Source organism: Jatropha curcas, chromosome 1, assembly GCF_041381405.1.
Source record: "Jatropha curcas cultivar XTBG-Jc1 chromosome 1, XTBG_Jcur_1.0, whole genome shotgun sequence".
Taxonomy (NCBI): domain Eukaryota; kingdom Viridiplantae; phylum Streptophyta; class Magnoliopsida; order Malpighiales; family Euphorbiaceae; genus Jatropha; species Jatropha curcas.
The window spans coordinates 8,657,581-8,671,702 of NC_143151.1; the positions used below are offsets into that span (position 1 = coordinate 8,657,581).

Here is a 14,122-nt window from a genome sequence, read left to right on the forward strand (position 1 = left end):
TAAATAATAGTAGGTTAACATAATTTTGGTACTTGATATACAATCCCTATGGACACGATACTCTACTCATTCTATATTATTTGTTGCAATTTCGTACACTTGCGAATATCAATGTCAAGTTTTTGGCGCCGTTGCCGGGGATTGGGGTTACCAATATCAATAGTAATTACCCTATTATTAATTTAGACATTCATTTTTTTTTATTTAATTTTTCTAGAAGATTATTTCAGCCTTTTATGTAAAGAAGATCAGGTAGGACTGAACCCTTGATCTTTGATCCAGATATTGAAAAGACTTGTCGTAGGAACAACGCTGCTAGAAGAGCACTTGGGAACAAACCAGAACAGCAAGCAAACATGGACGATGAAGTTAACCCTCAGGACAGACCTCAACCTCATGTCCGCACCTTGCGAGATTACACAACACCTTCTCTCAATGGAACAACCTCGAGTATCACTAGACCTAGGGTGGAAGCTAACAATTTTGAAATTAAACTTGCAATTATCCAAATGCTTTCCACCTCAATTCAATATGGAGGTTTACCTAGCGAAGATCCTAATGCCCATATCACAAATTTCTTAGAGATTTGTGATACTTTCAAACAAAATGGAGTTTCTGAGGATGCTATAAAATTAAGACTCTTTCCTTTCACTCTTAGGGACAAAGCACGATCATGGTTACAATCATGCCCTGCTGGAAGTTTTACAACATGGGAGGAATTAGCCAAAAAATTTTTAGCCAAATTCTTTCCATCTTCAAAGACCACAAACTGCGCAACAAGATAATGACCTTTGTCTACCATGATCAAGAGAGTTTGAATGAAGCTTGGGAGAGATTCAAGGACTTATTAAGAAAGTTCCCACCTCACAGCTTGCCTATGTGGTTGTAGGTATAAACTCTTTATAATGCATTATCTCCTAACATTAAGATTACTCTAGATACAGCTGCAAGTGGATCTTTTAAAAGAAAAGAAATTGATGAGGCGTATGACTTGATAGAAGAGATGGCAAGCAATAGTCATTATCAAAGCAACTCCGAAAGGAAGAAGACTGCAAGAGTTCATGAGATTGATGCCATCACCACACTTAATGCCAAGGTAGACAATATGGTAAGGAAGTTGGACTTATTGACTATTAACTCGGTTAATTCTATTGTGCAAGCTTGTGACAGGTGTAATGGACAACATGGGATTGGAGAATGCATGTTAGATTCTTTAAATCCGCAAACTTTGGAACAAGTAAACTATGTGATGAATCAAGGAAGGAAGAATTACCCATACTCTAACTCTTATGATAACAAGTTGAGGAATCACCCTAATATTTCATATGGGAATCCAAACAATGCCTTGAATGCACCATCAGGTTTTCTACCTCAAGAGAAAAAGTCTCATGATGATCTCCTTACTGCCCTCTCTAAATTGCACATGGACTTCATGAATGAAACCCGAGAAAACAACAAAATCCAATAAGCTGTATAAGAAACTTGGAGATTCAACTAGGGCAGTTTGCAAACATGATGGCCTCCCGACCCCAAGGTACGTTCCTAGTAACACTATAAAAAATCCTAAAGAACAAGTACAAGCTATCACTTTGAGGAGTGGCAAATAGTTGGAGGATCCACCCAGGGTAGAGAAAGAGAAGGATGAGCAGAAAAAAATCCCCATCATTGACCTAGCAGAGAAAGAGGAAGTAAAGCCCTATGTTCCAACTGTTCCTTTCCCACAAAGGTTAAAGAAAACATAAGATGACAAGAGTTTCCTCAAATTTCTTGATGTCTTCAAAAAGCTTCAAATTAACATACCTTTGCTAAAGCCCTTGCTCAAATGCCCAGTTATACAAAATTACCCAAAAGAGATCCTAAGCAAGAAAAGGAAGATTGATGATCAAAGGATGGTAATGTTGACAAAGGAGTGTAGTGCAATCATTCAAAATAAATTGCCTCCAAAATTAAAGGATCCAGGAAGTTTTTCTATCCATTGTAATATTGGAAATCTTGATTTTGAAAAAGCGTTAGCAGATTGTTGCATCTCTTTTGAGTTCCAGCAAGTATACGGATCGCAATGTAGTAATAAAAGATCGATCCCATGAGGAACGGGTTGAGTTCACTTGCTACTTTACTCTTAATGATGTGTTTACAGAAATATGAATACAGAAGTGATTAATTTCTATTTATGCTAAATCTAATGTTTAATTAACTCTAAAGATAAGTGTGTAGTAAGATACTTAGAATAATTAATCATACACAGGATTTTCCCTTTCTATGCAAAAGCTTGTAACATACAATAAAGAATTCTTTAATTACATATGGTAAGATATAATTCAACTTCTCAGTATAGAATTATACTATCTATTATATGTATTTCTACTTATAATAAAAACCCTATCTTGTTAAATATTAAACCTAATTCTTATTCTTTGATTATTTCAATAAGACAGATTTAACTTTAACGGAAATAAGTGAAATATGCATATGTAAATTCAACTCAATGAATTAAATCTCTTTGATCTTTACTAAACTATTTCCTTGTGAGAATATAATTCAGTAACCTTGATTAAACAAAGATCAAAAGATAACTTAAGGAATTTTTATTGAATGCTACCAACTTTAAATTGTTGCTTTGCATAGAAGAGTTATGAAGAACAACATACAACAAGTCTATAAAAGAAGAGAAAGAAGTAATCTAACTCAAGCATCCGGAGGGCGTCACACCTCGAGGAACTTCTTGATGTTCTTGGCACAATCAATAACAAGTGACTCTCGTCAACTTGTTCTAAGTACTACTATCACACTTCTCCTAATACAATCTAAATTTTTCTGTTTCTGAATCTAACTCTCAATATGAATCAATTTATATCTCCTTTCTTGCTTCACTTTGATTGCTATTTATAGAGGAGGAGAGTGATGGTGGTTTTGGTGGTGATTGGTTGGCCAAAAGGTGCTTGAGGTGACTTCTCTTGGGAAGAGTCCTGACCCTTGCATGGAAAGATATGTATTTCTAATGAAAAGGTAGCAATTACGTCTTCTGGAAATCTCGACTCGCGCTCGCGAGGTTAAAGGTGGCGCTCGCGACTTCTGCTTCAAATGTCTCTGCCTCTCAGAAGTGCTTCTCGCGCCCGCGTAGATGGATGTCGCGCTCGCGACTTTTGCTTGCAAACCTTCTGACTCTCAGAAGTGCTTCTCGCGCCCGCGCATGTGAATGTCGGGCTCGTAACTTGTCTTTTCTGGGTGTAGGTTGCGCACACGACCTCAGGTAGTGCTCGCGACTTTGGGCATTTTATTTGTTGCGACTTGCTTTGCGGCGCGAAGGCTGGTTTAAGGATTTCTTCCATTTTTTTCAACTTGTTTTGGCCTTCTTTGTATAAAACAAATCTTTGCTCCAACTGTGTTCCTAAAAATTACTTTGAAACAAAAACAACACGAACAAACATAAAATATATAAAAACATCATGCATTCATGCAATTTTATATGAAAATAACATAACAAGATTTGCCTGCTTTGCGAGGCTATCAATTCCCCCACACTTAGCTCTTTGCTTGTCCCTAAGCAAAATATTCATCCTTCTTTTTGAACTTCATGTTGATCATGTTTGTTTTTATTTGTTGATTTAGACTTCTTAAATAAGCTACCAAAGATAAGAGATTTATGTATTTATGAACAAAGTAGTGTAAATGAATATGACATGTAAAAATTTCAATATAGAAAACAAAAATCTAAAGTATAAGAAATCTAGTCATTTCAAGATATGAGATAGGCAATCCTCCATCCTTAGAATGCAAAGAATAGATAGTACTTTAGATAGCATACATGTATTGTTTCTTATCTCAAGGCATTTTTAGGTAATCTTATTTCTATCTCACTAAGTGGTTGCATTTTATGCTCCATACCACTTCATTGCTTTATATATATATATATATATATATATATTTTTTTTTTTTCTTTTCTTTTGTGGTTGCATTTTATGCTCCATACCACATTTTTTCTTTTGCTATCTTTTTTGTCTTTTGCTATCATTTTTATTCAAGGTATGTGGGAATGTAAATGATAAGTGGTTGCATTTTATGCTCCATACCACTTCACTTTGGAACAGATTTTCTGTTATTCCCTCTATCATATATTTTTCTCTCTTGAACATACCTTCATCCTTTATTGACTTGAAACATACAAGTATTTAATTTCCATTTTTCTTCCTATTCTTCATTCAAGTTAGGATTCAAGCTTCTCTAAAATAAAAGATAATGTCTAGATAGTTAACTAAAGATTAAAATTTGCTATTTGAAAATTTCAATATGTCATATGTAATATATTAATACTTAAGTTCATATAAGCATTTTAATCTCTTTAATCATGGTATATTATTCAAGACTTCTATTTCAACAAGCAAAATACAAACAAATCAACATGTAGAGATCAAGACATTGAACTAAGGCAAAGAAGTTGACTTTTTTAATTGTCACAATTTTTTTTTTAACTTATATGAAATGAAATGAACTGAGAACTTGTAGGTCTCCCCCACACTTAAAAGACACAATGTCCTCATTGTGGGAGGAGAAATGCAAACAAAACATACGACACATGCATAAACACACAAGAACATTTGAAAATAGAAATGAAAATTAAAAAGGGAGAGAAAAACCTTAGGCCTCCGGAGAACCTGGAGGTGACGGAGTGAATTCGATGTTTTGGTGGTGGAAATATTTCATCCACTTCCGTTCCATCCGATCGTGGTTTTTTTGGATTGTATGCAGTTTTTGTCCCATGTCAAATACGGTGACTTGCAAAGTTTCCTGCGATTGCTGTAATGCTTCCACTTTACCCAACACTTGCTTCCATCCAGCGACTTCATCTTCTTCTTCTTCTGCGTGAGAAGATGATGTGACTGGTGCTTTGCCTTTCCGCTGTCTTTGCATTTGTGCTTCAGAGGTTCCTTCATCGCGATCGCTGTGCCCGACTCTTCTTTCCCATGGCTTCCAACGATAGAGTACTGTGGTGCCTGTTTTCACTTCCTTAACTAAACCTGTCTTTTTTAAGAATGCACCATCCATATACCGAAAAATGTCTATAGGTTGGGGCTGATAAGGTGGAATAGGCATACGAGCAGCATATGCCAAGATAGGTGCCGTACTATCGACTCCTAAAGTAACTTTGCCATGATGACGAGAGACGTTGTATATTGTATCGAGCACCATACCTGCAATATCCACTCGTTTTCCCTGCAAAATAGATTCCAACACAAACAAGTCTCTTGTTTGGACTTTGGAGGCTTCCACTCGTCCAAACAAAGCATAACACAAATATTTATGTAGGTATAAAATACTCTCAACCTTAATCCATTTATTTCCAGCATTCCGAGGAGTAAAAGACGATTGACCCGTCAGCATTTCCCAAACGGAAGATGCATTCCAACCTTTCGATTTAGAAGCACATCCGTTTCTGGGAAATCCTAACCACTGGTGCATTTTATCATAATCCACAGTTAATTCCTCTCCATCCACTCTAAATTTGATGGCCATTTCTGTGTCATCTACCCAATCAATGGTAGTCAATAATTCTAAACTTAATTTAGCACTTTCAGGAATTTGTAATTAACTAAATACTTCAAAGTTCAGAGTTTTCAAATATTCCTGCACTTTCTCTAAAATGCCAGTATTCTGTAAAAAGGTTTGGTCAAGAAGATACATACCTGTGAAATTGCACTTGGCAAGGCGGGTGAAGCGTTCTCCTTCTTCTATAGTATATATAGGGAAAGGAGCCTTATACCTAGAGGCCAAATCCCTTCGTGCTGGTGCAGAGGAGGAAGATCCTTCCTTGTTCTTCTTGGCTTTTTGCTTGAATGGCATGGTGTGAGTGTGGATGGAGATATTTCGTTCAAGACACACAGAAAAGGGGATTGCTAGGAATGGGTTTTTGCACAGATGAAGCTTGGGGGTTTGTAAAGAAGGGAATGGAAACTCTTATATAGATGAATTTAGGGAAAGATAGGGTTGAGTAGTTAATGGGGAAGTTGAAAAGGAAGAGTTTTGATTGGATTTGGGAAGGGTATTTACAGTTTTTGCAGGTTTGAATATCTTGGGAAGGGCAAGAATTGAATTTGAATGTGAGAGGGCAGTTGAGAATTCTGACCGTTGGGAAGTTGCGCCAAAAATTTATGGAATCGCGCCAGTAATTTTGCTAGAGTCGCGATCGCGTCTGAAATTCGCGCTCGCGAATGGTTCTCTCCGTGCTTCTGTCCTCTGTTGTACCCTAATCGCGCCCGTGCTTGATGTGATTGCGATCGCGAAAGTGGATCTCAATGCTTCTGATTTGTTTTGCAGAGAACTCGCGCTCGCGCTTTATATTTTCGCGACCGCGAGAGGGGATCTTGAAGCTTCTGACTTCCATTGTGGAGAATTCGCGCTCGCGCTTTATTTTGTCGCGGCCGCGAATGTTGGTTAAAAAGCTTCTGTCTCTTTTTTGCAACATTCGCGCTCGCGCCTTCTTTATTCGTGCTCGCGAGTTTGGTTTCCTGCAAAAATAAATTCCCTGCACACTTGACTTTTGATGAGTTCCTTTTTTTTTTTTTTTTTTAGAGATAACTTATAAAAACAAATAATCAAATTATAAGTTATAATAAACAAAGTATATTAATTAGTCATTGATATTATACATACCTATTTGATTCAAAATGTTACTTGTGGTGGATCATTAATTTTAGTACCCAAATAAAGCTTACACCTCTGTCCATTGACCATAAACGTGGAACCATTAGAGAAATTTTTCAACTCTAATGCTCCATGATCTGAAACTTTGATCACCTCAAATGGTCCACTCCATCTTGACTTCAATTTTCCAGGAAATAGGCGTAGTCTTGAATTAAATAATAACACTTTGTCTCCTTCTTTAAATGATTTGATTCGAATCTGATTATCATGCCATTTCTTAGTTCTTTCCTTATACAACTTGGCATTTTCATATGCTAATAATCTGATCTCATCAAGTTCATTTAACTGAAGTTTCCTTTTGTAACCAGCTTTGCTTAAATCAAAATTCAAAGACTTTATTGCCCAGTATGCCTTATACTCTAATTCTAAGGGTAGATGACAAGCCTTTCCATAAATTAAACGGTATGGAGACATCCCGATTGGTGTCTTAAATGCTGTTCTATATGCCCAGAGTGCATAATCGAGTTTAAGTGACCAATCCTTTCAGGATGAATTGACAGTTTTTCCCAAAATCCACTTAAGCTCACGATTTGAAATTTCCACTTGACCACTAGTTTGTGGATGATATGGGGTAGATACCTTGTGGTGTACTCCATATTTCCTCAAAAGGCTTTCAAAAGATCTATTTAAAAAGTGCGTACCTCCGTCACTTATGATTGCTCTTGGAACTCCAAATCTGGTAAATAGTACTTTTAAGAATTTGACCACTGTATTGGCGTTGTTTGTGACACAAGCTTGTGCTTCCACCCATTTGGAAACATAGTCGATAGCTACTAAGATATAACTTTTACTTTGTGAAATGGGGAATGGTCCCATAAAGTCGATCCTCCATACATCAAATATTTCTACTTCCAGTATGTTGGACAAAGGCATTTCATCTTTCCGACTTATGTTGCCAACCCTTTGACACCTGTCACAATGAGAGACAAATATACGTGCATCTTGAAATAGAGTAGGCCAATAAAAGCCACTTTCCAAAACTTTTGAAGCAGTTCTATTCGCTCCATGATGCCCTCCATATGGACTAGAGTGATAATGCATAAGTATATCTTGTATTTCTGTTTCCCCTACACACCTTCTAATCATACCGTCCATACATATCTTAAACAAGAATGGTTCATTCCATAAGAAATTTTTAGCATCTGCATAGAACTTCTTCCTTTGTGCATAAGTCATATCTGGAGGTATTATGTTAGAAGCTAGAAAATTTGCAATGTCAGCATACCAAGGTGTGTGAACATGTTGTACTAACATTAAATTCTCATCCGAAAAACTTTCATTTATAATTGTAGATTCTCCTATTGGTCCTTCTTCATTTTCCAAACGTGATAAATGATCAGCAACTAAATTTTCAAAACCCTTCTTGTCCTTATTTTCAATGTCAAATTCTTGCAATAATAATACCCATCGAATAAGACGTGGTTTTGCATCTTTCTTAGCAAATAGGTATTTCAATGCAGAATGATCAGTATAGATTATGACTTTGGCTCCTAACAAATATGATCTGAATTTATCACATGCATATATCACAGCCAACATTTCCTTCTCAGTAGTTGTATAATTCATTTGAGTACTAGTTAGAACATGGCTAGCATAGTATATCACATGCAACTTTTTCTCATGTCTTGGCCTAAAACACAACCAACAGCAACATCACTAGCATCACACATTATTTCAAATGGTAATCCCCAATTGGGTTTTGCCATAATAGGTGCACTTATTAATGAATTCTTTAAAGTATTAAAAGCTCTAAAACATTCTGGAGAAAAATCAAAAGATGCATCTTTAACAAGTAAGTTAGTTAGAGGTTTAGCAATGATAGAAAAATTTTTTATAAACCTTCTATAAAACCCTGCATGGCCTAGAAAAGATCTTATACCTTTAACCGTAGTAGGAGGAGGTAACTTTTCTATGGCTTCTATCTTTGCCCTATCTGTCTGGATTCCTTCCTTACTTATTTTGTGCCCTAAAACAATGCCCTCGTCAACCATAAAGTGGCATTTCTCCCAATTCAAAACCAAGTTAGCACTTTCACATCTTGACAATACAAGATCTAAATTTTTCAAACAACTTTCAAATGAATCACCATAAACAGAAAAGTCATCCATGAATACATCCATAATTTCCTCTATGTAGTCATTAAAAATCACGGTCATGCAACATTGAAATGTTGCAGGTGCATTGCATAATCCAAAAGACATGCGTCTATATGCAAATGTACCAAATGGACAAGTAAATGTGGTTTTCTCTTGGTCATTTGGAAAGATATAAATCTGAAAATATCCAGAATATCCATCGAGAAAACAATAGAAAGCATGACCAGCAATTCTTTCTAACATTTGATCTATGAATGGTAATGGAAAATGATATTTTCTTATAGCTGAATTGAGTTTTCTATAATCAATACATACCCTCCAACCTGTAGTGATCCTAGTAGGGATTAGTTCACCATTTTCATTTTTTACCACAGTCATTCCTCCCTTTTTAGGCACACATTGAATTGGACTAACCCATTGGCTATCCGAAATTGGGTATATTATTCCTACATCTAACAACTTGATAATGTCTTTCTTCACTACTTCTTTCATAGGATTAAGTCTCCTTTGTCTTTCTGCCTTAGGTATATGTCCATCTTCAAGATTGATGTAATGCATGACTCGATTTGGACTTATCCCTTTAAGGTCAGAAATTTGCCATCCTATACTCTTAATCCTATTTCTAACAATTTTTAACAAGTCATTTTCTTGATCTACAGTTAATTTGTTAGAAATAATTATAGGAAGTGTGTGATCTTTACCTAAGAAAGCATATCGTAAATGACTTGGTAACTCTTTAAGGTCTACTATTGGTGGACTTTCAATTGATGGTGGCAAAGGCTCATGCTCCCTAAGTAACATTTCAGGTCTTAAATTTATAAACTCCTCTTCTTCAATTTTGACATTTTCTTCCTCATATTTTTCACTATTTTCCAGGGTAAATATTTCTTGTATGCATGCATCAACTATGTCAATCCTCATGCAATTTCCCTCATCCATAGGATATTTCATAGCTTTGTCTATATGGAATTCAATAACATCATCACCTATCCTAAGAACTAATTTTCCTTCTGAAACATCAATTAATGCCCTCCCTGTGTTCATAAATGATTTTCTTAAAATAAGAGGACAATTTTTATCATAAAAAAAATCAAGTATGACGAAATCAGTTGGAAAAATAAATTTGTCTACCTTAACAAGTACATCCTCAATGATACCATAGGGTCTTTTAATAGTTTGGTCAGCAAGTTGTAAAACCATATTAGTTCTCTTAACTTCATCTTCTAATCCCAATTTCTTAAAGAGAGATAATGGCATCAAATTAATACTTGCTCCTAAGTCACAAAGGCATCTAGGAAAATCTACTTTACCTAATTTGCATGGTATAGTGAAACTCCCTGGATCTTTGAGTTTAGTAGGTAACTTACTTGAGATTATGGAACTACAATCCTCAGTCAGAGTGACTGTTGACACATCTTCCCAACTACGTTTCTTCAAGATCAATTCTTTAAGGAACTTACCGTAGTTTGGAATTTGTGTGATAGCTTCCATGAGTGACATGTTGATATGCAAATTTTTCAATTTATCAATAAAATTTAAGAACTGCTTATCTTGCTCTTGCTTCTTAAGCCTTTGCGGAAAAGGTGGCCTAGATTGATAAGCTTTAACATTATCCTTCTCCTTGTCCTTTCCTTTTTCTTGTTCTCTTGATCCTGCATTATTTACTTCAATGCTCGGTTCACAAACCGGCTCCACAGTTATATTATTCAAAACATTAGCATCAATACTTGAAGGAACTATTTTATCTACTATTTTTCTACTTCGTAAGGCAATGGCACTTACATTTTCCCTAGGATTCTTTTCTGTATTACTAGGAAGATTTCCCGCTTCACGTGAGGAAATAGCATTTGCAAGCTGCCCTACTTGTACCTCCAAATTATGTATGGATGATGAATGGTTTTTGAATAACTTGTCAAACTTTGATTCTAACCATTTAAAACTATCATCTTGACTACTCATCTTTTGGTTAATTCCTTCCAAAAATTTATCAATTTTATTAGTCAATTGTCCTAGTCTATCTTGAGATTGACTACCCTGATTTCCCCTATCTTGATTATCATGGTTTCTCCAAAAAGAATTATGATAATTATGATTTTTAGCATTATAAGTATTCGAATATGGACCGCGAACTTGTCCTTGGACATAATTCACTTGTTCCTCCATAACCGGATGCTTATAATTACATTCATTTGACACATGCCCATTTTGACCGCAATTGTCACAAATAAGAGATGTTGATTTATTTATGTTTAAATTATCAATTTTATATGACAGAGCAGAAATCTGTGCTTGCATCATATTTAAGGGATCTAATTCATGCACTTTCTTTACCGAATTCCTTGAAGAAGATGAAGACTCATTATTAGTAGTAGAATGACTTACCTGAGTCCTTTCGATTGGCCATATGCTACTATTGTTGGCCATCTCTTCTAGTAACTCAATTGCATCATTAGTAGTCTTCTTCATTAATGATCCCCCTGCCATAGCATCTATAGTTCCTCTTGTAGAAGGTGTTACCCCATTGTAGAAGGTTTGAATCAATATATTTTGGGGAAGGCCATGGTGTGGGCAAACTCATTGGAGTTCTTTATAGCGATCCCATGCCTCATATAGGGATTCATGTTCATGTTGGGTAAATGAGGTTATTTCTTTGATAAGCCTAGTGGTTTTTGCTAGTGGGAAGTATTTAGACAGGAAGGCTTGGGCTAGTTGTTCCTAGGTAGTGATAGAATTTGGTGGTAATGAATTCAACCAAGCTTTTGCCTTATCTTTCAATGTGAAAGGAAATAAACGTAACTTAATAGCATCTGCTGGTACTGAATTCATTTTAAATGTATCACAGATCTCAAGGAAACTGGCTATATGCGAGTTAGGATCCTCATTCAGTAATCCATAAAATTGAACACTATTTTGGATCATCTATAATAGAGCAGGTTTAATCTCAAACTAGTTAGCATTTACCGGTGGACGTACTACTCCTTTTTGTGAACCGTTTAAACTTGGAGTAACATAGCCCATCAACCTCTATGGCAGATTTCCATCACCCATAACTCTTGAATTTCTTCTTTTCTTTTTCTTCTTTTGTTGTGAAAGGAACTGTTCAATCTCAGGCTGATAATCCTCTAGTTCACTGTTTGAAGATCTGGTATTTGGCATATGGTGTATGTGAATTATGTGTTCCTGCAAAATTTTGAATCAAAAACAGGTAAGTATCTTAATTAAAATAAACTGCAAATCACATATAAGAATATTTCGTTAAATGACAGAACACCGATCCCCGGCAACGGCGCCAAAAACTTGTTGCGTCTCTTTTGAGTTCTCGCAAGTATACGAATCGCAACGTAGTAATAAAAGATCAATCCCACGAGGAACAGGTTGAGTTCACTTGCTACTTTACTCTTAATGATGTGTTTACAGAAATATGAATACAGAAGTGATTAATTTCTATTTATGCTAAATCTAATGTTTAATTAACTCTGAAGATAAGTGTGTAGTAAGATACTTAGAATAATTAATCATACACAGGATTTTCCCTTTCTATGTAAAAGCTTGTAACATACAATAAAGAATTCTTTAATTACATATGGTAAGATATAATTCAACTTCTCAGTATAGAATTATACTATCTATTATATGTATTTCTACTTATAATAAAAACCCTATCTTGTTAAATATTAAACCTAATTCTTATTCTTTGATTATTTCAATAAGACAGATTTAACTTTAACAGAAATAAGTGAAATATGCATATGTAAATTCAACTCAATGAATTAAATCTCTTTGATCTTTACTAAACTATTTCCTTCTGAAAATATAATTCAGTAACCTTGATTAAACAAAGATCAAAAGATAACTTAAGGAATTTTTATTGAATGCTACCAACTTTAAATTGTTGCTTTGCATAGAAGAGTTATGAAGAACAACATACAACAAGTCTATAAAATAAGAGAAAGAAGTAATCTAACTCAAGCCTCCGGAGGGCGTCACACCTCGAGGAACTTCTTGATGTTCTTGGCACAATCAATAACAAGTGACTCTCGTCAACTTGTTCTAAGTACTACTATCACACTTCTCCTACTACAATCTAAATTTTTCTGTTTCTGAATCTAACTCTCAATATGAATCAATTTATATCTCCTTTCTTGCTTCACTTTGATTGCTATTTATAGAGGAGGAGAGTGATGGTGGTTTTGGTGGTGATTGGTTGGCCAAAAGGTGCTTGAGGTGACTTCTCTTGGGAAGAGTCTCGACCCTTGCATGGAAAGATATGTATTTCTGATGAAAAGGCAGCAATTACGTCTTCTGAAATCTCGACTCGCGCTCGCGAGGTTAAAGGTCGCACTCGCGACTTCTGCTTCAAATGTCTCTGCCTCTCAGAAGTGCTTCTCGCGCCTGCGCAGATGGATGTCGCACTCGCGACTTTTGCTTGCAAACCTTCTGACTCTCAGAAGTGCTTCTCGCGCCCGCACATGTGAATGTCGGGCTCGCGATTTGTCTTTTCTGGGTGTAGGTTGCGCACGAGACCTCAGGTAGCGCTCGCGACTTTGGGCATTTTATTTGTTGCGACTTGCTTTGCGGCGCGAAGGCTGGTTCAAGGATTTCTTCCATTTTTTTCAACTTGTTTTGGCCTTCTTTGTATAAAACAAATCTTTGCTCCAACTGTGTTCCTGAAAATTACTTTGAAACAAAAACAACACGAACAAACGTAAAATATATAAAACCATCATGCATTCATGCAATTTTATATAAAAATAACATAACAAGATTTGCCCGTTTTGCGAGGCTGTCACAGATTTAGGTGCTAGCATTAATCTTATGTCTTATGAAGTTTTAAGATGCTAGGGATGGAGAGCTAAAACCAACAAGGATGTCTCTACAGTTGGCAGATTGATCAATCAAATACCCAAGAGGAATTATAGAAGATGTGCTCGTCAAGGTAAGTAAATTTATCTTTCCTATTGATTTTGTTATTCTTGACATTAATGAAGATAGAGAAGGATTCTTAATCCTTGGAAGGCCCTTTCTTGAAACTGCAAGAGCATTGATTGATGTGTATGAAGGTAAATTAACCTTGAGGGTAGGTCAAGAAGAGGTTGTTTTTTTATGTTCTTAAATCTTGTAAACTTCTCATGGATTATAATGACTGTTTTAGGATTGATGTTATTGGTGAATGTGTTAAGGACACTTAGCATATTAAAGATAAAAATGACATTAATAATCCAAGCATCATAAATCAAAAAGAAAGTGAATCACCAAAGCAAGAACTGAAACAACTTCCATCTCATTTAAAACATACATTCTTAGTTGAGAATAATTCTTTTCCCTTT

At 35.6% G+C, this 14,122-nt stretch overlaps 1 protein-coding gene and 2 non-coding genes across 3 annotated transcripts; 1 reads left to right on the top strand and 2 right to left on the bottom strand.

The window, feature by feature from the left end:
• Positions 1 to 766: 766 nt before the first annotated feature.
• LOC149498943 (small nucleolar RNA R71) lies at positions 767 to 873 on the bottom strand. Its single transcript, XR_016319086.1, has one exon. It is a non-coding gene; the product is annotated as a small nucleolar RNA R71 (small nucleolar RNA).
• A 6,309-nt stretch (positions 874 to 7,182) lies between these two features.
• Positions 7,183 to 10,958, bottom strand: LOC149498944 (uncharacterized). Its single transcript, XM_089721385.1, has 6 exons — positions 9,953 to 10,958; positions 9,497 to 9,829; positions 9,119 to 9,397; positions 8,579 to 8,827; positions 8,346 to 8,482; positions 7,183 to 7,800 (listed from the first exon to the last, which is right to left on the bottom strand). The coding sequence occupies exons 1-6, from the start codon at positions 10,956 to 10,958 to the stop codon at positions 7,183 to 7,185; spliced, it is 2,622 nt and encodes an 873-aa protein (XP_089577511.1).
• Positions 10,959 to 11,349: 391 nt separating this feature from the next.
• On the top strand, positions 11,350 to 11,456 carry LOC149498945 (small nucleolar RNA R71). Its single transcript, XR_016319059.1, has one exon. It is a non-coding gene; the product is annotated as a small nucleolar RNA R71 (small nucleolar RNA).
• Positions 11,457 to 14,122: the final 2,666 nt, after the last annotated feature.